The 26,204-nt window shown below is 42.2% G+C and overlaps 1 protein-coding gene across 1 annotated transcript in view; it reads left to right on the top strand.

The window, feature by feature from the left end:
• FAM114A1 (family with sequence similarity 114 member A1) overlaps positions 1-26,204 on the top strand; it is a gene marked incomplete at both ends in the record, with an annotated part of 73,155 nt that overhangs the window by 20,630 nt on the left and 26,321 nt on the right. Inside the window, 4 exons of the mRNA XM_080697258.1 lie at positions 8,049-8,159; positions 8,278-8,381; positions 11,185-11,319; positions 21,505-21,657. Coding sequence (XP_080553384.1) covers positions 8,049-8,159; positions 8,278-8,381; positions 11,185-11,319; positions 21,505-21,657 — 503 coding nt within the window. The remainder of the gene's footprint in view (positions 1-8,048; positions 8,160-8,277; positions 8,382-11,184; positions 11,320-21,504; positions 21,658-26,204) is intronic.

The following is a 26,204-nucleotide window of genomic DNA, read 5'->3' as shown; positions in this document are numbered from 1 at the left end:
ATTTATTTCTAGATATAACCAAAGGCCTATATGTTGATTTGAAATCCTAGTTTTTACAGTTTTATGAGTCTAAGCACCTTATGCAAGATGCCTGGGGTTCGGGGATGGTACCTGTGGGATGGATCTGATCTGTATATTTACATTTTCAAAATTACTATTATTGCCCTTTCCCATCTTTTCCCAAGTTGCACAATTTCCTCCTTTCCATACATTTTAATGAAAGCCTTCTACCAGCCCTGTCAAAAATAATGACAGTGTTTATTACAGAGAATGGCAAACTTGTCAAAACGGTACTGCAGTGAGAGCATGTCCCTGTGTAAATCACCAGCAGTAGCACATGGATTCGAATTTGAAGGTGACATTGCTGGGGATGGGAAAATTCTCAAGGATCAGTGATAGAGGAAGTCATAGGATTGATGCTTGGAGTTTGTCCACAGCACTTTACGATCCATAAATAATAAGGCTCAGAGGTTAATGAATTTCTTTTGGACTGCTGGGCAGACATTATCAGCCCAACAACACTTCTTGTCAGCCTTGAACCTAAAGGAATGTGAGCCTGAGATCGAGAGCTGAGTGAGCCCCGCCTGTCAGTACAGAGAGGGAAGTCTTCTCCAACAGGAAGGTGGACTACCTGCTTTTTGGGCTGCACTGAAGCTTGCTTTTGTTGAGCACGGCAGCACCCACCATATGTTTTTCTGGACAGCTGCTCTGCACAACTTTCTATAATATCTCAGACTCATTGACAGAAGAGTCTGAAATGCAATCGATATTTTAAAATTGCTCTTTCTAAAAATCCATTCAAAGAGGAGTGTAAATTGGTGCAACTTTCAGAACAGCAATTAACACTATCTATAAAGTGTGAAGTGCACATACCTTTTAGCCTGACAGTTCTACTGTTGATCTTTTGCCAGAGTTCATTAATATATATGCCTCGTCGCTATTGGGGGCGCTTGAGATAAAACAGTGAGTGAAGGAGACAAAGGCCCTGGCCTGGGAGGGCTTCCAATGCAGTGCAGAAGATAACACCAAGCGGTGCACACAGTCAACAGGAAAGTTATGCTGAGCGCCAGAAGGCGGGAAGTTAGTGAAAAGACACAAAGTGGAACAGGATCCGAGGGGTCAGGAGTGCAGGTGGGTGGTGAGCGTGGATGTTAGTGAGGTGGTATGTGAACAAAACCTGAAGGAGGTGAAGGAGTTCGCTTAAAAGAGAAACTGAAGCAAGAATCTTGTGCTGGAGTTTCACTGTAAAGTGCTCTCAGGAGCAAGCCTGGGATCCAGGTACGGATTGCCCCAGAGGCCTCCTCCTCTCACACGGTGCTTAGGCCTTGGGATGCGCTTTCAGAGATGCCCCCATCAGTGCACAGAGCAGGGCTCTATATCGCCCACTATCCCTTTGACCAGTATAGTACAGCCTTGTGGGGACCAACTCCCTTTGGTCAAGGGCAATTCTAAGGACATTCCATTGAAAGCTGCCAGTAGACAACACTCTGAGCATCGCAGAGAGCAGCCCCGGGTCCCCGCCCTCTGCACGTGCTGAGATTCCCACAATATATGGCCAGGTCCAGAACCCTTACATGAAGGTATGTCCTTTTTTTTTTTTTTTCCTGAAAGGGGTCATAGAAATAAATTCAAATTGCTATCTTTAGAAGAAAGAGATTGAAAGGGAGACATCCACTTTAAGTCTCAAAAACTCTAAGATCGCTGGGCGTGGTGGCACAGGCTTGTAATCCCCACATTTGGCAGGCGGAAACAGGAGGATCACGCAGGTTAGAAGCCAGCCATGCTGGCTTAAGAGACCCTGTTTACAAATAAAAATGTAAAAAAAGTAGGTCTGGGAGTATAGCCCAGAGGTAGAAGGGTTTCCAGGAACCCCAGTATCACCAAAACAAAAACAAAAAACAAAAAAATCCAAGACCTGCTTATTTTGGAAATTCTATAAATATATTTAACGTGAACCCCAGCCCCATTAAATAGTATACATATACATATAATTTTGTGAATTAAATTAATTTGCATGGTAGTTGGCCTAATATTATGTTTGAACAGATTAAGTAAAAATTATCAATCTAATTTACATTTTTTTTCTGTGGGGGGGGTACTGGTGATTGAACCCAGGGGCCTTCTACCTCCGAGGTACACCCCCAGCTCTAGTTTACTTTTATTTTTTTGAAACAGGGTCTCACTAAGCTGATGAAAGTCTCACTACTTGCTGAGACTATCCTTGAACCTGAGATCCTCCCGTCTCAGCTCCCCAACTACTGGGATTACAGGCTCACACTACCGTGCCCGGCTTGCAATTTTCCTTCTTGTCTTTTAAAGCCAACAGTGTCTTTCAGGTCTGAATTATTTCCATAGCCACTTATAAGCTCATATTCCTTACTGCCTCCCATGGCAATACGAGCTGTCTACACAGGAGGGGTTGGACCACCTTCCGATGCCCACTTATCTATAAATTTTGCATTTGCAAATATTATAAGTGTTTTTATTTTTAAAATAAGCGCATGAAAAGATGTCCAACATCACTAGTTGCCAGGGAAATGCAAAATCAAAAAACATGAGATAATACCTTATGCCAGTTACAATGACTACTATTAAAAAAAAGGAGTGTGTGTGAGGATGTGGGGTAATAGGGACCCATGTGTGCTGTCGGTGGGAACGTTAAACAGTACAGCTGCTGGGGCCAATGGTATGGCAATGCCTCCAAAAACTAGAAGTAGAAGCTGGCATGGTGGCACACACCTGTAATCCCCGTACTTGGGAGGAAGAGGCAGGAGAATTACAAATTCCAGGTCAGCCTCAGCAACTTAGCAAGGCCCTGTCTCAAAATAAAAAAGATTTGGGATGTACCTCAGTGGTAGAATGCCCCTGGGTTCACTCCCCAGCCCCCCCCCACACACAATAGATAGATAGATAGATAGATAGATAGATAGATATAGATATATAGATATATGTATAGAGATATATTTCAGCAATTCCACTTTTGGGTATGTACTCAAAAGAACTGAAAGCATTTTCCAAAAGAGATGTTTGTACACTCATGTTCATAGCACATTATTAACAATAACTAAAACATGGAAGCCACCCAATCATCTATCAGCAGATTGAATAAATAAACAAAATGTGGTATACACATACAATGGAATATTACTTAACCTAAAAAAGGAAGAAAATTCTGGCATATGCTACAACATGGAGGTACCTTGCAGGCATTACGCTAAGTGAAATAAGCCAGTCACAAGAAAACATGGGGTATGGTTCTACATGATTCTACTTATCTGAGGTACTTAGTGTTGTCAAAATCATAGACAGCCAGGTGTGGTGGTGCATGCTTGTAATCCCCGTGCTTGGGAGGCAGCGACAGGAAGATCGCGCAGATTCAAAGCCAGCCTCGCTGGCTTCAGAGACCCTGTTTCCAAATTTAAAAAATATAAAAATAGGTCTGGGAGTGTAGCCTGGAGGTAGAAGGGGTTTCCAGGAACCCCAGTACCGCCAAAAAAAAAAAAAAAAAGAAAGAAAAGAAAGAAAGAAAGAAAGAAAGAAAGAAAGAAAGAAAGAAAGAAAGAAAGAAAATCATAGACACAAAAAGTAGAATTGATGCTTTCCAGTGGCTGTAGGAGAAGGAGTGGGGAGTGACCATCCAGTGGGTATAAAGCTTCAATTTTACAAAATAAAAAGAGTTTCAGAAGGCCAGGCATGGTGGCAATGCTTGTAATCCCAGCATTTGAGAGGCTAAGACAGAAGGATCACTGTTCTCAAGCAGCCTCAGCTACTTAGTGAGGCCCTCTTTGCAACTCAGTTAGACCCTGTTTCAAAATAAAGAATAAAATAATGGGCTAAGGGTGTAGCTCAGAGGTAGAATGCCCCTGAGTTCCATCCCCAGTACCACACACACACACACACACACACACACACACACACACACAAAAGAGTTCTAGAGACAGATTGATGTTAGTGGTAATTACACACCATCATGACTATATCTGGTTCCACTAAACTGTACACTTAGGAATGGTTAAGATGGTAAATTTTATATTATATATAATTTACCACAGAATAATTGGGGACGAAATTAAACCATGGAAATTGTGGGATTTTTTGTTTCTGTTTTATTTATTTATGTAAATGTATTTATTTTTTGCAGTACTGGAGGTGGAACCCAGGGGCATTCTATCTCCGAGCTACACCACCAGCCCTATTTTTATTCTTTATTTTGAAATGTTCTCACTGAGTTGCAGAGGGCCTCACTAAGTAGCTGAGGCTGTCTGCGAAACATGATCCTTCTGTCTCAGCCTCCCAAATGCTGGGGTTACAGGCATGCACCACCACACCTGGCTGTTCCTGTCTAAAATGTCCATTTTTTTTTAAGAAGAGAAAAGAAAAAGAGGGAATATTGTATGTAAAAATAAGCAATCTAAGAGAGAAGAGCCCTCCTAATGAGTCAGTTGCTTCTCTCGGGGTCCTTTAGTGTGTGAGACCATTAGAAAGGCTCCATTGGGCTTCCCAGACACCCACGTTGCTATTCAGAGCTGCTCTGACTCCCCGACATTACCACTTGGTCAGAGGGATGCTCCCACCACAAGCTAATTATTTCATCTTTCCCTTCAGTGGGCTTTTGATTTTGGTAGAAATCACTAGAAAGGGCTTGCACCATCACAAGCTCTAGGAGAATGAAGTTACACCCATGTGTGAGATCACTACGTGGTGTCTTGAGGACTCATCCTGCACAGCTCGGGGGTGATCCTAGAACATCAAGGTGTGCACCCCAATGTGTGGTTGGGAGGGGCAGGGTTAGAGTAAGGAGGTGACCTTCATCTGGCTCTAAGGTCACGGTATAATCAGTCAAGATCATTTTTAGCATAAAACAATGTTTTAAAAAGAAGAAAGTACCTGGCCAAGGATCTGATTTCTGAGGTGTTATAGAAATGAGACTAAAATGACAGTTACTCAACTATAAAGGGCACATAAATCTTTATCAGTATAAATAGTGAGTAGACATGTGAGTTGTAGACTCAGAAGGAGTGAGTTGGAGTCCTAACTCTGTCATTTATTGGCTGTGGGATCCTTCTGGGTGATCACACCTTGGCCTGGTCTCAGTTTCCCCTGTTGTAAAATGTATATGATAACATCCCTTCCCTCATAAGGTTGTTGAGAAGACTAACGGAGATAATTTCCTATACTGAAAATATTTAGTGCAGTTCCTGGAGCATAGTTGGTGTTTCATAAATGAGGTTTCTCATGTTTCTGCCCTATAATCTCACAGACCCATGGGAAGTAGGTATTATAATCTTCTTTCAGAAAAGACACAGCAGTAGAGACTCAGAGAGGTTAATTGGCTCACCAACATCAAATCGCTAATAAACAGGGAAACCAGAATTCCTCCACAGGACTCCTAAGTTTATGTTGTTTTCCAGTAGGACATAGGTGATAAATATCAGCCTTGAATACTAGTTTTAAAATGATACCTTATCATAGCATTTACACAACATTTTTCTTTGCAGTATTCACCTCTTACTGCCATTAGAAAAGAGGTAGAGGGCCTTCTATCTTTAGACAATGCAGTTTAGCAGGATTTTATTTTCTGAGGATACTTAGGGTCTATAATGACATGAAGGAATTAACAATGAACTTTACCCTTACTATAGTATTACTTGTATTGAACCGTAGTATTACTTGTATTCCATGTTTTTCTCTTTTTGGTAGAACCCAGTTGATGTCTCTAGGAATGCATCACTCCCAATAAAAAGGCAAGAGAGACTTTGTATTACTCTTCCCTTTTTCTGAGCACTAGATGTCACACTAGGTAATGTTTTAGAAGTTACTTTCTCAAAGTAGGGTGTGGCATGGCATCTAATCCTTAGCTATGAAAAATTGCAGTTCTTACATAAACATAAAGCTTAACTTTATATTTCTAGTAGGATACGGTAAAGATGTACTTTTACTAACAAAATATAGAAAAAGAATTGTTAATCAGAAAATGTACATGGACTAGCAACCTATTGTCATGTATGTTAAACAGATACTTGTATGCACATAAAAATGTTATTGCCTTCTAAAAGCAAGGTGATTTTTCTCGAGGCCGAGTATGTACACGCAGTTGTGATCACGTGTGTTCAGAGATGGTGAGAAGCTACTCTTTCCTGCAAAAAGAACCAGGCATGAACTTAACTTGCAAGGAATGGATAAAGTGGAAAGGAGATAATGAATATGAGGCTCATTAAACCCCGAACCGTCTCGGGGAAGGCTGTGGCGTAAGGAGACGAGCAGATGGTGCCTCCCAGCACCCTCAACCTCGTCTCTTCCCTGACTGAGAGATGAGAATTGTGGGCTGCGATTTGGATGCATGCTCCCTTCTGGAAAATACATGTGCTTTTCAAAAATGTTAAGGAGTAGGGACTCAGTATGTGAATTAGATTAAGTTATAGCCAGTGACTTAAATGTATCACTGAAACTTCAATAAGTTTCCATTGAGATGCTTGGAATTCATAGGACTCTAGAGATAAATCAAGTTTTGGGTTTAACAGTTTTTTTTTTTTTCAAGTAAATCAATAGTGAGAACTGTGTCTGATGTTCTGTATATGAGTATAGGACACATATCTCTATATTTAAGTTATAAGTAATGTGTCTTAAATTTGAAGGTTTTCTAGGTCATGTATTATGGCGAGTGATTTCCTTTGGGTATAATTGGCAACTCTCAGTGCTTTGTTTGTGTTAAGGTCACTTTGATAAAGTAGATTACAGTTGATGAAGTGCCACTCTTGGGTGATTCATCCATATCTTCATCTTATTCGGGAAATGGACCACTGATCATTTTAAGTGCTCTTTTTTTCAGCACTTAAGATGGAACCGAGGGGCATTCTACCTCCAAGTTACACCCCCAGCCCTGTTTTTATTTATTTGGAAATAGGGGCTCACTAAGTTCCTCACGAAGCTAAACTACAGTCCTATCTCGGCCTCCCAAGTACTGGGATTACAAGTGTGCTCCACCAACATGGCTCTCTTTAGCTCTAAAATCCCACAATGACTTGTGACTTTCCCCATGTATTAAAATTGCTGCTGCTTTGTGTTTTAACAACCTGAGGTCCCTGGAGAAGTCTTTCATTTTCTCCCTGCATACTAAGGTGAGCTCGTGATGGAGGCAGCTTATGCCATTTCTCCTCCATGAACCAAGCAGCCAGAGGGACCATCACCATGCGGTTCCGTCCTTTGTCAGCTTTCAGGAACTTGGAAAGGCTACAGCTAATCATGAGGCCTCAAGGGGGAAACAATCTCTCCTGAACAAAAGAGAGACACTATTTCTCCATCGAGCCACGGGTTGGGGTATGTTCCATGTGGGTAAAAGGGTCACTTCTGTGTTCCTGAATGAGTTATTGGCTCCCCACTATGCCAGGGTCTTGGAAATAGAGATTCTGTTCTGCTCAAGTGTCCTTCAGCCTAGTTTGGACTATTACTGCCTAAGGCAACTTGTCAGAGCTGTTGGCTGGCCATTGTGGTTTTCCCGCTGACTCACCTTTGGATTTGGGGACACCAGCTCAAGACCCTTTGCACTGACACACCGAAGGAGTGTGTTCAGGGTCAGCTGATTTCAATCCAACTAGTATCAATCAAGCACTTGCAAAGTGCCTGACCTGCAAGGGATCAAAACCCAAATGATGTGTATCGGCCATAGAGCACTTTCAAAAGAGTAAAGAGGATGAGAAAGGCACAACATGCAGGTTCTGTCTTGAGTCTGGAATCCCAGGCTGAGTTCCAGACAGTGTGAGAAGCCAAAATACTAACACATCGGAGAGCGCTGTCCATGTTCTTTCCTATTTGCTTCTCTCAGCTACCCGATGACTGAGTCCTGGGGAGCTTCTCCAAGGCTGCTCACCCAAACACTGGGGAAGCTGAGCTCACACCTCTGGGAACCCACATCTGAGGGATTCCAGGGCCTCTGCTGCTAGCCAGGATGGACACCTACAAAGCTTCCAATAGCCTTGTGAGATTAGCCAGCGGATTCCTAGACCATGGGTGTCTAAAGTGTCTGCAACCATGATTTAATTTCCCGGCAGGTCACGGGTTGACAGCCGTCAAGGAAAAAGCAGGGGCCACACTTCGGATTCACAATGCAAATCCTGGATCCCAAGGGGCCCAACCCGAAGACGAAGACGGGGCCCCTGATGGTGAGTGATATGTTGACTCAGGCGCTTGGTGCTTGGTTGCATGACACTGTGCACAGCTGGATTCTTCCCAAAATCAGAGCAGTAAAATGATCTCTAACAGGATTTTTTTTCTCTTTAGTTACAGGTGTGGCTACAGACCAGGACCCTGCAGGAGGCCCCCCCATTTCTCCATCAGGTTCTCGGGGGGTACTCTCGGCATTCACTAATGCCGTTCAAAACACTGTGAGTTCCTGGCAGCTCCCTCTGCGTCCCCGTGTCTCCGTTCTTTTGATATTTCTATTCACCAGTGACCTAGATACATCAGAGCAAAGATGGCCTTGCTCCCGACCAAGGACTGTGGTTTGTTAATGCTTCTTGCCATAGAGTAGGGATAACCTTGGATCCAAAGTAATATGGGCAAAATAAAATAAGAGTTTATATTCAAAAGAAAGGAGCTGTTTGGAGGTATTTTTTTTTTCAATCTGATTTCACAGCATCCTTTCCAAATGCTGCAAGATTTGGAAATGTTGCAAACAGCCTCTGGATGGGGGCTTACAGGGTGGGAGGAGGACTCTTTGGAAGACCTAGGACAGTTGTTCCTAGATGGTCCATCTCTCTTAACTATTGAAACCATTCAAATAACAAAAGGACCAGTAGCCCAGCATGGCAGCACACCTGTAATCTCAATACTTGAGAGGCTGAGACAGGAGAATTGCAGGTTCAAGGACAGCCTTAGCATTGTCACACAAGACTCTCAACAACCTAGCAAGACTCTGTTTCAAAACAAAAACAAAAAAGGCTGGGAATATAGCTCAGAGAGAGAATAACTGTGGGTTCAATCCCTAGTACGACACACATGTATTCACAAGGAGCAGTAGTAAGTTAGCAGTTATGGCCCAGGCTGTCCTCAAACCACAATCCTCCTGTCTCAGTCTCACAACTACTAGCCTTACAAGCATGTGCCACCATGCCAAGCTTACCCTAAGTTTTGTTTGTTTGTTTGTTTTTTGATTGATACATATCTCTCTCCTTCTTAAAGGAAGAGAAAAAATCATTGAAAAAGGAAGAAGCAACCCACTGAGCTGAGGCAGTTAGTAGGTCCTCAGGGTCAGAAAGAAAAGAATTGTCCCCTATTATCTAGAACCAACCAACTAGTTTTACTAGAAATATGGCTTATGTCTCATTCATTCATTCATTCTATAAAAAAAAGAACTCTGCTAGAGGTGGGGCATGTGCTAGCAGAAAAGTGAGTATAAGCTCTTGCAAGGTAGAGGCAACTAACAGATATATGCCTGCACTACAGGAAGAAGAGAAAGGAGGATCGAGGTTCACGCCAGCCTCAGCTGCTTAGGCCCTTTGCAACTCAATGAGACCCTGTTTCAAAATAAAGAATAAAAAATAGGGCTGAAGGTGTAGCTTGGAGGTAGAATGCCCCTGGGTCCCATCCCCAGTGCCACACAAGAAAAGAAGGAGCATGGAAGAGCATATGAGGGCATCTTACCCCAACTTTGGGGCCAGGGCATGCCAGAAATATAGAAGAGCTATGCTCTCCTTGCTATTTGAGGGCCTGTACCTGTGCAGGGTGGAGGAGGAATAGCAAGAATGTTGTAGGAGTCACAGAGCAATGCACGTCCAGTACTCCAGGACTGGGGATGGAGGGGGCTCTTTCGGCATCTGTCATAAGACATATTCACGGCCCCTCTGAGCGACCTTACAGCGCCTGGCAAGTGCTTTCAGCCTCCTGGGTTTCCCTTCTGTGTCTGTCCAGACCCGCCTCTCAGGCCTGCACCTACACAACATCCCTACATCCTTCTCCCATTTTATTTTCTATTGAAATGACAATATGTTAGGGGCAATAAATCAAAGTATGCAAAATTTTGAATCACCAATATCCCATCCTCCTCCAAAGTGTGTGCATTTTAAATTTTGATTTATAGAATGATTATTGATTGATACCCATATCTGAATGCAAAGTCTAAATGTCCAATATGGAAATGATTATTAAAGTATATTAATTCAATAAAGTTGAACATTGCTATTTATTTATTTGTTTATTATTTGGTAATAGGGATTCACCCCAGGGACATTCTACCTCTGAGCTCCACCCCCAGCCCTATTTTATTCTTTATTTTAAAACAAGGTCTCACTAAGTTGTAGAGGACCTCACAAGTTGCTGAGGCTGGCTGTGAACCTGTGATCCTCCTGTCTCAGCCTCCCAAGTACTAGGATTACAAGCATGTGCCACCGCACCCAGCTTGAACATTGCTATTTAAATGGTAATTATAAAGATTAGAAAATGTTTGTAGATAATAATATAGAAATAAGAGATACCATTTTTATGTAAGGTTGGAAAAATACAGATGTATGCATATTGTAATTATATGGTGCAGAAGAGGTGTCAAAGAAATGAATTCAGTTCTGTTCACATGAACAGTTTATGTAAGTCCTGGTTTTTTAATTTTTTTTAATGGAAAACAATGGCTGACAAAGGGATTTTCAGGGTGAAAACTGTATAATAAAGTAGAAGTGCATGGAAATCAACCTGTCTTAATTCATAAGTATACAAATTATAGGTAGTTCTTGCTATTTTCTGAAAGTATTCAAGAGCCAGCCATCTAAAAGAGCCTAAGGGGCCTATCCTCCAGGGCCCAAGATTAAAGAATTCCCATAAAAGTCAAGACTATTTGACATTTTAATAAACTGCTCCAAATAATTCTAGTACTTGGGTTAAAAATTTTTTTCAAGCAAAAACAGCAATTAGGTTACCTGTTAATTTTACGTCTTAGATGCTCAGAGCCAGTAAAATTAATCCCAAATGTGCTTTAGTTTTTCCTAAGCATCATTTTTTTTAATAACACGGAATACCCTACAAGTTATATAACATATGGTTTTCTGAGGAGAAGAAAATAGGATTAAATGGATGATAAATCTCCTGATGAGAAATATTGTGGCTTTATATTGATTTTAATATTTGAAGAAAGTACCAGTTATCTAGGAGTTGCTGATGGCTGTAAAACATTTTAAAAAAATCGAATCTCATCTGCAGGGCAAAAGCGTCTTAACCGGAGGTCTTGATGCTCTGGAATTCATCGGCAAGAAAACCATGAATGTCCTTGCAGAAAGTGACCCAGGATTCAAGCGCACCAAGACGCTCATGGAGAGAACGGTTTCCTTGTCCCAGGTTGGACTAAACACTTTTGCAATTTTTTTCTTTCAGCTGATAAAGTAAATAATTTTTTATTTATCTTCCTGAATAGATCATTTAAAGCACATGTCCAAATTTAAATGGCACACAAAGAGTAGAGAGTAAAAATTGAATGTCTGACACATCCTTTTCCCTAGCTACTTAATTGCTCAGAGGATACAACCACAATGAACTGTTCTTGCCTTTGTATGTATGCCATACATTTATGCCGTTTGGATGTACCCCAGCTTAGTTGCTTACTAGTTGTATGATCTTGACTGAATTTCTTAAATTCTCTATGCCTCAATTTACTCACCCGTTCACTAAGGATGACATCAGTGCCTACTGATGATTTCGTGTGAGGATCAAATAAGTTAGAATGGAACCAGATACAAACATGCATGTAAGTGTATGTGAATATCTATAGCAATATATAGATGTAATTTTTCTCATTAAAATGATAGTATAAGCCGGGCATGGTGGCGCATGCTTGTAATCCCAGCATTTGGGAGGCTGAGACCTGAGGATCGCAGTTTGCAACAGCCTCAGCTACTAAGTGAGGCCCTCTGCAACTCAGTGAGACCCGGTTTCAAAATAAAAAAGTAATAATAAAAATAGGGCAGGGGGTGTAGCTCAGAGGTCGAATGTCCCTGGGTTCCATCCCCAGACCCGCAAAAAAAAAAAAAAAGATAATATAAAAGGAAATGAGACAGAGTCCGGAAACAGGCTAGCTTTGGTTGGCTTCTTCAGTTATAAAATGAAGAATTCGGACTCAGTTAATTTCCCAGATTACCATAATTTTTGTGCCATCTTCACAATTTTTATGTCATATCTGCATATGATCTACTGTTAGAAAGTAGCACTGAGCCAGGCATGGTGGCGCATGCATATAATCCCAGTACTTGGGATGCTGAGACAGGAGGATTGGATCACAACTGTTGCAGTTGAAATGTGTTTGGTGTGTGAGGGAAGAAGTAATTCCCCCACCACAACCACACAAACAGGAAAACAGAGAAAAACCGTGGATTCTTGTTCTGAGCTAAGTATAAATACACATTAGCCCAAACTCTTGCTGAAGGTTTAAAGAAGTTTATTAAAAGATGGAAATACAGAGAACAGGAACAGCTCCATACCAGACTGGCATGGAGGGGTGACTCGAATGAGTACACCAAAGGAATTACACGTGGACTTGGCCTTTTATACCCATGACCTCCATCTTGTTTGCGTGACTCTGACATAGTGAGAGTCCCTGTAAGGTACCTCCCCTTAACCCTGAAAGGCACCTAGGCCCCCAACCAGGTGTGGCAAGGCGGCTCCTTTCCTGAAGGGCAAGGTCAAACCCTGCCCTATCCTCCCTAGATCATCATGTAGATCTCTTTAGAAAGCAGAAGTCCTGGCTCTCCTCTATTGACTTGGTAATTATTTTGGGCTAGGTTAATTTACATTGGAATAGCTGCCTGTTTTAGACAGAGATCAAGTCCTTGCACAGATCTGCCCCTCACCCATGTCTGCTGCCATTTTGATACAACTATTTTTGAAATATCAATCATCTTCTTTTGAAATATATTAATAATCAGAGCTTTCCCAAATTTTCCTAGGCCATTCCAATACTGGTACAACAACCTAGTGAGACCTTGTTTAAAAATAAAAAATAATATAGGGCTGGGGGAGTAGCTCTGAGGTTGAATATCCCAAGGTTCAATCCCTAGTACCACAATCCATAAATAAATAAGTAAATAAATAAATAGCGCTGCTCATAGAAACGTGTCACCCAAGAACCACCATGTGCAGCGCTTGTTGTGAAGCACTGTGGCGGTGAAGGGTCCAAGAATCCGCCCACCAACCCAAATAATGAAGGACTCACAAGAGATGTAAAATGCAAGCGAGGTTTATTGTGCTGCATCTCTGTCCCGGCTAGCCAGGGGTCGAGACCCAGACACTATGGTCGAGTTTCGACCCAGGGCTCACTCCACAGTCTGGATTTATAGCCCCAGGAAGGAGTGGTTACAACGTCAGAGCCCGCCAAAAGTCTGAGCCCGCCAACCTTAGAATACAACCAATCAGATACAAGGACAAACAAGTACAACCAATAATTTTAAAACATGCATCCACACATGGCAGAGCCTGCTAAAGACTGCTTATCTCCCTTATGGTATGTGTTCATTCCCTAGGGCTGCCTTTCCCACCCACCTTAGCTGGGCCAGGCTTATCTCTGCGCTGAGGACTCTAACTGGAAAGCAGATTAGCATGGCCTTGTTTGCTGATCTGGCTCAGAGATATGGGGATGGGGCCCTTGTTCAAAGACCTTGGCCGGCAAGCTGGAGATTAGAGGCTTTGACCTGGTGGGTCCCCTGCCCTGGTCCTTGAATCCTGCAACCTGGGCAGCTGGGCTTACGGATCTTCATTCTGTTTCTAATCCTACCTTACTTCTATATCTTAACTCTATATTCTAATATCTTATTTCTAATCCTAATATGGGAGAAGACTTCTCTAGTTAACTTCTCATGCTGGGGGGGGAGCGCTTCTTCCAGCCTGCTTTCCAGCACCCCTACAGTGGGAGGAGGGTGCAGAACATTGGGAGCACCTGATCATCACTCCTGTCATTTACACGGCTGTTGCAGCCAGGCCACCATATAGTGTTGACTTTACAGTGACATTGCTGACTTCACCTTCTTCCAAATAGAAAATTATCGTTCACTCATCCCACAAATGAATTTCACATGTCCACCCTGTGCGGGGCACTGTTCATCAGTTGCCAAAGTGAATAAAAATTTCTCTTTCTTAAAGCGCTTTTGTTCAGGGAGGAGAGACAAACAAATGATAAATGTCACCTGTGTTTTTATTTTTATTTTATTTTTTTTTGTTTTTATTTTTTTTATTTTTGTTTATTTATTTATTTATTTATTTATTTATTTATTTATTTATTTTGGTGGTACTGGAGTTCCTGGAAGCCCTTCTACCTCCGGGCTACACTCCCAGACCTTATTTTTACATTTTCATTTTTGGAAACAGGGTCTCCTAAGCCAGCGCGCGCGGCTGGCTTCGAACCTGCGCGATCCTCCTGTCTCCGCCTCCCAAGCGCGGGGATTACAAGCGTGCGCCACCACGCCCAGCTATTTTTTATTTTTTATTTTTTTATTGGTGCACTGTATTCATACATCATAGTGGGATACAAACTTTTGTAGACATACATGCACACATTGCCCAGTCAGCCCCCACCCAATCCCCACCCCATTCTCTCCCCATCCCTCCCTCCATTGCTTGGCTTAGTGGTTGACATCTAGTGTTATAGCAATTTATCCAAAATTAAAAATGATAATCTCACATAACAGTTTCATTTGTCTGATAGCAAGCTTTTGATGACTTAAAGATAACATTTCAATATTTCTTTTTACTTTCTTTCTTACCAGAGAATTTTTTTTTCTATTTTTTTAGGTGAAATTATCATATATTTATATATTTATTTTTCAGAAAAAAATCTATCCTAATATGGAATATGGACTCTAGATACCTAAAACGATCTTGAAAAAGAACAAAGTTAGAAGATATATATTTTCTGATTTCAAACCATATAAAGCTACAATAATTGAAACAGTGTAGTACTATTCTAAAGGCAGATATATAAACCATTGGAGTTAAATAAAAGCCTAGAGCTAAATTCTTCCCTATAATGTCAAGTTATTTTTGACAAGGTTTCCACGAACATTTGGTGGTGGAAATAATAATCTTTTAACTAAATATTGTTGAAAAATAATAATTACATGGAAAAGAATAAAATTGGACCCTTACCTAGTCCCATATACAAATATTAACTCAAAATAGATAAAAGACCTAAATATAAATCTTAAGACTATAAATTTTTAGGAGAAAATCTGGGTCATAAAACCTTATAACACTGAAATTGGCAGTGATTTCTTGGATATAATTTCAATGGCACAGGCAACAGAAGAGTATACAAACTCCCTAAAAAAAAAATTGTATATCCAAAGACAATGTAAACAGAGTTAAAAGTTACTAATAGAATGGGATAAAATATTTCCAAATGCTATATCTGAAGGTATATTAATATTCCAACTAGAAATCCTAAAAATTAACAATAAAGGCAAACAATACAATTTAGAGATAGGTAAAAGACTAACATAAATAATGAATCTCCATAGATAACCAATCTTAGTTGTCTGTTGGATGGAAAATCTTGTTTCTCTGGTTCTGGTGTATGTTACCTATTTCTTCTTTGTAGTTAATCTCTTTGAGTATTTTCTCTAGTGCTGGTTTTGAAGACATAAATTCCTTCAGTTTCTGTTTGTCATGGAAGCTTCTTATTTCTCCATCTAATTTGATAGAAAGTTTTGCTGGGTAGGAAATTTTTGGCTGGAAGTTGTTTTCTTTCAGGGTTTGGAATATGTTACTCCAAGCCCTTCTGGCTCTCATGACTTGGTTTGGGAAGTCTGGAGTGATTCTAATTGGTTTGCCTCTGAATGTCACTTGGCCCTTTGTTTTTGTTGCCTTTAAGATTCTCTGCTTGGCTTCCACATTGGTCATTTTGACAACTATGTGACGTGGGGATCCTCTTCTCGGATCCTGTCTAAAGGGAGTTCTATAAGTTTCCTGGACCTGTGTATCAACCTCTTGCTCTATGTTTGGAAAATTTTCTGCTATTACTTCCTTGAAGAGATTGTTGATCCCTTTGGTTTCACCTTCTTTTCCCTCCTCTATTCCAATTATTCTTAGGTTAGCTCTCTTAAAATGGGCCCATATTTCTTCAATATCAGATTCCTGCTGTCGGATATTTTTTTCTAGATTAGAAACTATGCATTCATTTTTGGAATGATCATCTTCTAAGAGCGAGATTCTGTTCTCCATGTGGTCTAATCAGTTGTTTGTGCTTTGAATTGAGGCCTTTACTTCATTAATTGCATCCTTTATCTCTTTTTGGCTCTCTCTGAGTTCTTTTCGAAGCACCTCTATTATTTCTACAGTTATTTTCCTGATTTGATCTTCTAGAAATCTCTGATTTTCTGTTTTATCGGGTTCTGATGTTGTGGGGTTGTGGGCATTCATTGCTCCAGTATTATTCCTCTTTCCCATGATTTTGGAAGTTTGTGCCTCCTCTGGGTTCTTCCCTTGGGTCACTATGACTTCACTTAAGGTGTTCTGGATCTCGAGTCAGTAGTATCTCAGACCCCACTACTCCTTTACTGGGTTGTATCAGAGAGTCTCCAACCCAGAGAGTCGATAGAGGCTGCTTTAGACTGTGGGGGGTGCCAGGTTGCAAGTTCTCCTATGGTGTGATATCTCTGCCACCGCCACTCCCCCACTGGGTCAAGTCCCAGGGAGTACAGTACTGGGATTTCTCCTCTGTGGCCCGCAATTTAACTCACTGTTCTTGAGTACGCAGGTGTAGCTGTACTGGACTCGGTGAATTCGCTGCTGCTGCTGCCGGTGGCAATATGGCGCTGCTCCTACGCCCTCGGCCGTGAGGCTGGCGTATTTCTTTTTGGTTTTGATTTCCACTCTGAATCCCTGCAGCGTGTGCTGAGCTCAGCCACTGGGAGCTTTAGATGCTCCCTGCGCCGAGAAATCCCGCTTGGCTGTTCCGCAGCAGCTCACCTCGGCTTGCTGTAGCCGTCCGGTGAACTCGCCGCTGCCGCTGGCTGTATGGCGCTGCTGCCATGTCCTCAGGCATGAGGCCGGTGTATCTACTCTGTGGCTCTGAGCTCTGTTCTCAGTCCGCTTTCTCTCTGGAGCCTGGTGATTTTTTTGTTTCTCTGGTGATGGTGTTTTCTGGCTATGAAAGGCGCTGATTTTGTGGTACTGGAGATTGGTTGTTAGTGGGGCTCTTAAGCCCCGCTTTTCTCTGTCGCCATCTTCCCGGAGACCACCTAGTGTTTTTAAAGATGATGAGTGCCATGGGGAACAAAGACAACGTCTTCTCAACCAAATCACAGCCTTCTGATCACAGTCTTTGATACTCTATCCACTTAGTAATTTTAAAAATAAGCTTTAAAAAATGTATGCTGCTATGGGCATCCCAGCGCTTCCACTTAATAGCCGCATGATCAGGAATGTAGGAAGAGCAGGGTAAGTAGTGATAAGACAGCAGGGGGTCCTCATGGAGACATTGATATTTGAGCAAATACTCAATAGGGCTGCCCGTGCAGAAGCACGTCCCAAGCTCAGTGTTCCCGCCAGCATTCTTACAGCCATAATCCAAACACCCGATCATATAACTTAGTGGGAAGAAGATTTATTTTCTTAGAGTTTGGGGTTTAGTCCATGTGAGGCTGGGCTGGCCTCACATGATCTCAGAGCATGGCAGTAGGAGCCAGAGAGAGGGAAAGCACGAGGGCTGTGCTCCTCACTGCATGGAGGCCAAAAACAAGAGAGAGAGCCAGGGAGGAGGAGCCCTACACAATCCCCAGCGATCCATCCCTCCAGCCACACCTGCTGGCCAAGGCCACTACCCAGATAAACCCATCACGATGGACTTATTCACTGCTGGGATTATAACCCTCAAGACTTAATTATAACCCTGAAGACTTAATTACATCAACTCCAAATATTAATCACTGAAGTCTTTAGGGGTCATTTCATATCTAACTCTAACACACAGGTGTGAACAAGGACAGGTAAGATGCCACTTGGATGGGAGAGAGGCCCAGAAAGAGAGCTGTTGATGGGACCAAAGTGATAATGGGACACAGGCGATGCCAGGTCATGGAGGGCATTTATAAGGAGTTTTCCCGTTAGGGAAACAGGGAAGCTCTTTTAGTATTTGAGTAAGGACTGGAACTGACTTGTGCTTTAAAAGAATCACTGTAGGAAATAGATGAGTGTGGGAAGGCGAAGGTCAGGGAAGCCATGTGGACTGTGATCAGCCAAGGTCCTCCCAGGAAGTATGTCAAGATGAGCTAGAATATGTAAGGATTTTACTAGGGGAAATGCTCCCGTAAGAGAAAACGGGGAGGGAACTCGAGAATTCTGGGAGCTGCAGGTCTGCCTGTGGTGAACGGATCAGGGAGAAGACTAGGAAGTTCTAGCAAAGCCTGGGAGAGTCTTTCAGGTGAAATCTCTGATAACAATAGGCCTACTGCATTTCACCACAACTATGCATGTACATGTGTGTGCACGCACATGTGTGTGTGTGTGTGTGTGTGTGTGTGTGTGTGTGTGTGTGAGATTTGGGGAGGCCTTTTTGGTACTAAGAATTGAATCCAGAGACACTGTACCTCCAAGCTTTACACCTGATCCCCTATTTATGTATGTATGTATGGTACTGAGAATTGAACACTGGGGCCTTCTGTCTCTAGGCTATACCTCCAGTCCTATTTTATTTTTTATTTTGAAATGAGGTCTCACTAAGTTTCAGGTGACCTAAGTTGCTGAGGGTGGCCATGACCCTACAATCTTCCTGTCTTAGCCTCCCAAGTACTAGGATTACATGTGTGTACCACCATGCCTGGCTTTTTCTTTTCATTTTGAAACAGGGTCTGGCTAATTGCCAAGGCTGGCCTTAAACCTATGATCTTCGTATCTTAGCCTATGTGGCTAGGAATCAAAGAGAGAGAGGAGGGGCAGGTCCCAACGTCCCCTTCAAGGGCACCCCCCCTATTGACCTACCCCCCACTAGGCCCTGCCTCCTGGAGGTTCCACCACTTACCAACAGCACTCGGAGGTGCCAGGGATTGTGTCTTGAACACATGAACCTTTGGGGGACACTTTAGATCCTAACTATAGCAGAAAGGTATAAACATCAAAACCAGAAATGTTCAAATATGCACCACCTAAATTTCTCACGTATTCTATTATAACAGTATAGAGAACATGTTTCTGCTCTTTCTGGGACAGGGTAGGCCTCAGATTCCAATGAGTGTGTGTGTGTGTGTGTGTGTGTGTGTGTGTGTGTGTGTTGCTGGAGATTGAACCCAGGGGCATTCTACATTTGAGCTAGGCCCCCAGCCCAACTTCTTATTCTTTATTTTGAAGCAAGGTCTCACTAAGTTGCAGAGGGTCTCACTGAATCTCATCCTCCTGTCTCAGTCTCCCAAGTACTGAGATTATAAGTGTGCGCCACCACGCTCAGCAAATTCCAGTGATTTAAATGCCCATAGCTTTTCTCCATCAGGAATTTTTCCATGCCAGAATCACTCGCTATTTAAGCCCACCTCCATTTCTTTTCCAGAAGGAAAAGAGACTGGCAGCCTTTGTGAAAGGGATGATTCTTTAGGCAGACTTAATTTTGCTCCCCCTTTTTTTAAAATTTATTTTTATTGGTGCATTGTAATCATACATCACATTGGAATACAAGACTTGAGAGGATATACAAGCACACATCATCCAATTAGCCCTCATCCAGCCCCTATCCCATTTCCTCCCCCTCCCTCGGTCCCATGCTTGTTTGGTGATTAACTTTGATACATATATTTATGTACCTTCTTCTTTTTAAAGAGGCTCCATCCTCCCCTATTCCATACCCTCTGATTGGTCACCTTAATTGCTTTACTATAGGGCCCTTTCTATACCTCGACCACTTCCTGTTGCCCTTTTCCTCTTAGTTATTGCTGATTAGGGGAAGCATCTGGTTTTACTTTTCTGCGATATTTCTCTGTGCATGCTGCGTTGCAAATATCGATCCCACTCTTGACGGCCCCAGTTGTAGCCTGACTACCTGGTGGACTGATCCAGACCTCGCTGGCTCAAGCAGTGGCCTTGCCTCATAGAAGGCCCCGATTCTGGTCTCGCTGGCCCCGACACTGGCCTAACCCCTCAGCTGGCTCTGATCCCAGCCTCGGAGGCCCCAGCACTGGCCTTCCTCATGGCAGGCTCCGATGCTAGCCGATGGCCCCCGCATCGGCCTAACCCCTCGGCAGGCTCTGATCCAGGCCTCGGAGGCCTCAGTTCACTCCCACTTTTGAGTGAATCCTGACATACCAGAGCGATTGTTTTCCCTTTCCCTTTCCTTTCATCTTTTCTTCCCTCTATCTCAGAGCGCTGGTTTAGAGATGGAAGTTGCTGAAGGGAAAGAAAGCAATCTCAGAGTCGCTTTGCTATTCTATGTTACCGCTGCCCATCCCTGAGATTGGTGGGGGTGGTTGAGTTTTATTTCAAGCTGTAAAACTTCCCAGTGATAATTTAATTGGGTCATTCTAAAAACTTTAAAATTCAGAGCCTATGCTAATTTTGTCTTCAAGATAGATGGGAGAGAGAATTCTTTCTGCAGCCCAGTGGGTTCTTGGCTAACAACCTCAAGAACTCAAAAGAGGAATGGCTGGTTGTTTTATTGGCACACGGTGAGCACCAGGCTGTATTCTTGGGTGATTTTCCTTTATGCCCTTCAGGTGTTGACTGATATATTTATAGTGCTCTCCACAGATATTAAAGGACTCTGTAAAACTAATGCCCCAGTAAACTTAATGAGAAATCAAAAGATGTTCAGAACCAAAGAAAGCAAGTGCTGAAAATTGGGAGTGACTGATGGACTTCTGTTCATTTTCTTGTCTTTTTATTTAAACAACAATAACAAAAATAACTGGAGAAAAGTTGAAGGAGACTATGACTCACTTCACAGTTGTACTTCCAGAGACCAGCTGAAGCATCTATGGGCTAATTTATTTTCCATATCTGGTGATGAATATATTATGAGTTTATATTTATTAATTGTTTTCATCAGAAATGCTAAATAATTTCATATGCAAACATTTTAAAGTAATAATATAGAGAAAATCAGATCAGTTCTTTTCTGCTTTGAAGTCTGCCTCCGTGCAAAATTTGCAGTTAATCCTGTCACAAGAGATCAGACTTTCCTGGTGTGCTTGAAACTTGCTCATAATACAAAATTTGGACATCTTAGAAAATAGGAAAAGTTAACCACACGTGTGAGAAACACGTCAGTGAGACTGCCGTGAAGCTTTTGGTGTGCTTTTTTCCAGTCCTATACCCAGGCATAGAATTTTTGCTTGGCTTTGCCTTGCATATAATAAACGTGTAAAATTTAAAACAGGATGTTGTGTAGAAATTACCAATAGCATCAATCAAAAAAGTAATTTTTTAGAAACTCCCAAGTAACCAAAATTTACCTTTCCCAGACACAGAAGTTGGTCCTTCCCAGCCTCCCCTCGTCTCACACAGGAAGCGGGCCTTGTCGGCACACATCTGGAGTGTAAACACTGTGTCTTTCTGCAGATGTTAAGGGAAGCCAAGGAGAAAGAGAAACAGAGACTGGCGCAGCAGCTCACAGCAGAGAGGACCGCACACTACGGGATGCTGTTTGATGAATATCAAGGTCTGTCACACCTGGAAGCCCTGGAAATTCTGTCCAATGAAAGCGAGAGCAAGGTACATCTGCGCCGTCCATCTGAAACACCACGTTTAGTAAAGTGTTTTCTTAAACATGAAAGAAACTGGGGAAAGCCATGAAAACATCTCATTTTTAGATCCTCGTTATTGTGCTTGAGTTACAAATGCAAGAGCCCGGTGACCCATCAAGCTTCATAGAATTTACTCTCTGCCCTGTGCCAAGCCATTACCCCGCCTGGCCCAAAGGGAGCTGGCACAGTTAGAGTCACTGCTACCCCTTCCTGGTGGTAGGAAAGGCTCTTCTAAAATTCACTGTCAGGTTCCTGGCTTTCTGCCTCCCTTTGGTGACATCACACCCAGATGAGAGATCTTTTATCAGCACAAATCTTCATTCCTTCCAAATGAAAGCAAAGCAACCAATGTTATTTTTTAGACTGCTGGGTTTTAATACATTTGTTTTCTGGGTTATATTTTATTTATTCTGCTATCTTACTAGAATATCTGGATCCTAAGGGGCAGAGTGATCTTAGTGAGAATTTAAGCTCTGTTTACAATGCTCCCGTGCAGAAACCCAGGAAGCCAGCCTGCTGAAGGTCCTGCAGATTCACACTCCCCTGTGAGCCAGGAAAACAAAACAGGAACAGCAGGAGGCAGCAGGGTTCAGACTTTTTCTTAAAGGATCTACAGTGGGGTGTGTGTGTGTGTGTGTGTGTGTGTGTGTGTGTGTGTGTGTGTTTAGCAAGCACTTACATGACACTTAATAGTTACTATTCTGACTACTTTAAAAACTTAGCTTATTTACTTGTGCACATGGCTCTTGTGTGAGCGTCTCCATCTGACTTGCTCTGGGGTGGTTTTCCAGTGGAGTATCCTCTAGACTTCCTGCATGAGGAACCATGGGCCATCCTAAGCCATTCAGTGGGGAGAGGCAGGGCCTCAGACCGGAAGCTGAACTCGGAAGTGAGCATCAGAATGCGAAAGTCATGTTGACCCTCCCTAGGCCCTGTCCTCTCGTGTTTGGGCCTCAGGGAGTCTGAACCATTTTTGATATCTGACTAATCAGGAGAAGACTATCTCTGTCACATGCCACACAGCCAAGAACCAAACAGGATGGGGACACCCTCCTTGCCTGGCATTTTCAGGCATTATTTATGTTTATTTCCTTTTTTGATATTCATGAGCTTTGGTAAAAGTCTTGTGGTTAAATCTGTTCAAGGGTGATTTTCCAAAGTCGGGCAAAACTACAACTCTCGTGCTGATATAAAATGAGCATATATTAAAGGATTTTTTAGCTCATTAATTAAATGAGGTAGCCAGGCAGATGTTATCACCCATTCAAGGGGAAATCCAGAGAAACACCAATGCAGATGGAGAACAGGAACGTTGGAACGCATGTGCCAGTAGACACAGACCTGCTTTTCCACAGCAGGGGATGTCGGCCTTCAACTGGCAGAATTTATTCACATCTTTAGAGAAGAACAATTTTTCATAGCCATCAGCTATCCACATGTTGCAAAGTTGTAAAATTGTTCCACAGGTCCAGAATCTGATCCAGTAATATGTGCTCTAAAAAATGCGATTTTCTATGGAAGCACAATTTTTTTTGTTTTTTGCAAAAGCTGGCCATGGAGTCAGACTTTATGTGATTATAAATCACTCTGTACCTATATGATTTGGAATCCTTCTTACTTCAATCTCCTTACCTATGAAATGAAATGGGAACAATAATAAACCCACCTCAAAGGATTATTAAAAGAATTTAATGAGGTGTTCCATGTGAGATCAGTAACCAGCAAGACCATCGTTAGCAATAATAAAAGCATCACCTAAGGCCGGGCGTGGTGGCGCACGCTTGTAATCCCCGCGCTTGGAAGGCGGAGACAGGAGGATCGCACAGGTTCGAACCCAGCTGTGCGCGCTGGCTTAGGAGACCCTGTTTCCAAATAAAAAATTATAAAAAATAGGTCTGGGAGTGTAGCCTGGAGGTAGAAGGTCTTCCAGGAACCCCAGTACCACCACCAAAAAAAAAAAAAGCATCACCTAAATCTTAGCTGCTATTTTATACATACATATTTATATGTGGGGATAACGTTGATATTTTATTTTATTTGCATTCTTATGTGGCATGTATTTGTTATTGTTATTAAAATATTATGAGAAAATCATGCCCCAATGAAAGCATTACAAGCTATGGTGGTTGTAGAGAGAAATTCCATTCTGCCTGGTTTCATCATAGGTCTCAGCTGTGAAACAGCCCTAGGCCTCTAGAAAAGAGCCCCAGAGGACTTACGTTGCTGGGAAGGAGGTTCAATCCTTGGAGGGCATATTAGCCAGCTTCCCATTATGCTAACAAGTGCCTAAGATAATCAACTATAAAGAAAAAAAGCTCATTTGGGCTCATGGTTTCAGAGGCTCTGGTCCATGATTAGTTGGCCTTGTTGTTTTTGGACCTGTGGTGCAAACATGGTAAGATTGTATGGTGGTGCAAAGCCACTCACCTTATGGCCAAGAAGCAAAAGAAAGAAGCCAAGGTCTCACAGTCCCCCTCAGGGACAGGTCTCCAATGACCTAAAGACCTCCCTCTTGGCCCCACCTCTTAAAGGTTCCATCACCTCCCAATTGTACCCAGCTGGGGACCAGTCCTTTAACATATGGGCCTTTGTGGGACAAACCAGGTCCCAACTATAGCCCAGGGACACATCTATCTGCATACTTCTTTTACAAACTCTACTTTGTCTCTTCAGCCTGGAGTTGTTTGTGGTATGCACAGTAAGCAGTGCAGAATTTTTATTTATCTTTTATTTTTTAATTTAGCAATAATAGATACTGGATACTATAATTAACAGCCCAAAAATATATGAGAGAAAACCAGTAAAAGTTGTAGAGGCACCTGGTCAGGCAGCTTTCCTGGACTTACGGGCTTTAAGAACGAGGGTCAGTTCATGATGTGGCTTGGCTAGACCCATGCTAAAGAATACAAATGGCAACTCATACTGGATGCCAGATTCAACAAATAAAATTACAGGATGACTATTTTAGAGATCTGTTTTATAGCCTGGTGACCATAGTTAGCAATAATATGCGTATATTTCAAATTTGCTAAAAGAGTAGATTTTAAATGTTCTTACCACAAAAACATTAAGTATGTGCAGTGATAGACATATTTATTAGCATGATATAATCATTCCACAGTGTACCCAATATATCAAAACGTCACATTATGATGCATATATGCATAGGCAATTATTTATAATTTCAAATCAAAATTTTAAAATAAATAAGAAAGAGACTGGTTACCTACTGTGTGCAAAAGGCTGTGCGTTCAATTTCCCAGCACTACAAAATAATAATAAATAAATAGGACAAAAACTACAGGATGACTACTTAAAATTTAATTTTTGATAAACAATGAATACTTTTTTAGTGTAAATATGTCCTGTGAAATGTTTGGAACACAGCCATATGTTAAATTATTCATCGTTTTTATCTGTTATTCAAATTTAACTAAGCAGCCTATATTTTATCTGGCAGCCTTACACATGCCAAATATTTGAAAGTTTAAGAACCTTTGAAACAAACTGTTAAAAAAATAAATTTTGTCCTTCTCCATTGACAAAATATATTTTCATCATGACCTGGAAGGCCAGGTTCCTATTTAGAATTCTCAGACTCCTCCACTCTCCAGAGCACTCTCCAGCCTGGCCCCTCTTCTGTCCCAGCCCCTCACTCACCTCATGCAGGCAGGTGTGCTCAGGTGAGTGAGGGTCTCATACAAGTTCCACCCAGACCCTCTGCAAGCACCAACCCCTTAGCTGTTCACACTGGCCTCACTGTAAGGAACATAGCCTCAGCAAGAGGCCCATACCAGCAGTGGAAGGTGTAGCTTGGAGGTAGAATGCACCTGGGTTCCATCCCCGTACCACAATAAACAAACAAACAAACAAACAAACAAACAAAAAGAAACCTTTGATTACCTAGAGAATGTTCTAGCAGGGTGAATGTATGCTCTACTGGGCACATCCCGTGGTCCCTGTGGACTCCCCAGTGTCTGAGTCTAAAGGTGTGATTGGATGCCAGTATTTCCTAGGGCCTAATTGTCTTCTGAGTGGAAGCAGTGCAAGGAGAGAGAGAACAGAGGACACCCCCCATTTTTAAAAGCCTTGGCCAGGAAATGATGCGCTTCATCTGCACTGACCTCCCATTGGCTGAAACTCGGACACAGTGATGGAAGCATGAGCAGTTATCATTATTGCTGTTCAACTAGACTGTTTCCAGCACAGCCACAGGCATGGCCCTGTGATGTGCGATAAATGTGAAAGACTAACCATTTTGGTTGCCTTTATACCGGATACTTAAAATAGGAAACAAAAGTAGCTAAAATGGCACCACAAACCTCCTCCCAAGGAAAAGATTTGTAAGCGCACTGTCTACCCTGTGGCCTGCTCAACACTTAGCACTGAACACATGGGCAGCATGCCGCGGCTCTGTGTTGAGGAGTGCGTGATTATTTATTATGTTATTGGACTTATCTGAAGATTCAGTGCACATCGCTGTGGCATAACAGAATGAAGCGGGAGGAAGAAATG

This window comes from Muscardinus avellanarius, assembly GCF_963383645.1.
Source record: "Muscardinus avellanarius genome assembly, chromosome: 6".
NCBI classification, from domain to species: domain Eukaryota; kingdom Metazoa; phylum Chordata; class Mammalia; order Rodentia; family Gliridae; genus Muscardinus; species Muscardinus avellanarius.
Note: the sequence above shows the minus strand (reverse complement) of the source record. Positions and strands in the feature narration are given on the sequence as shown.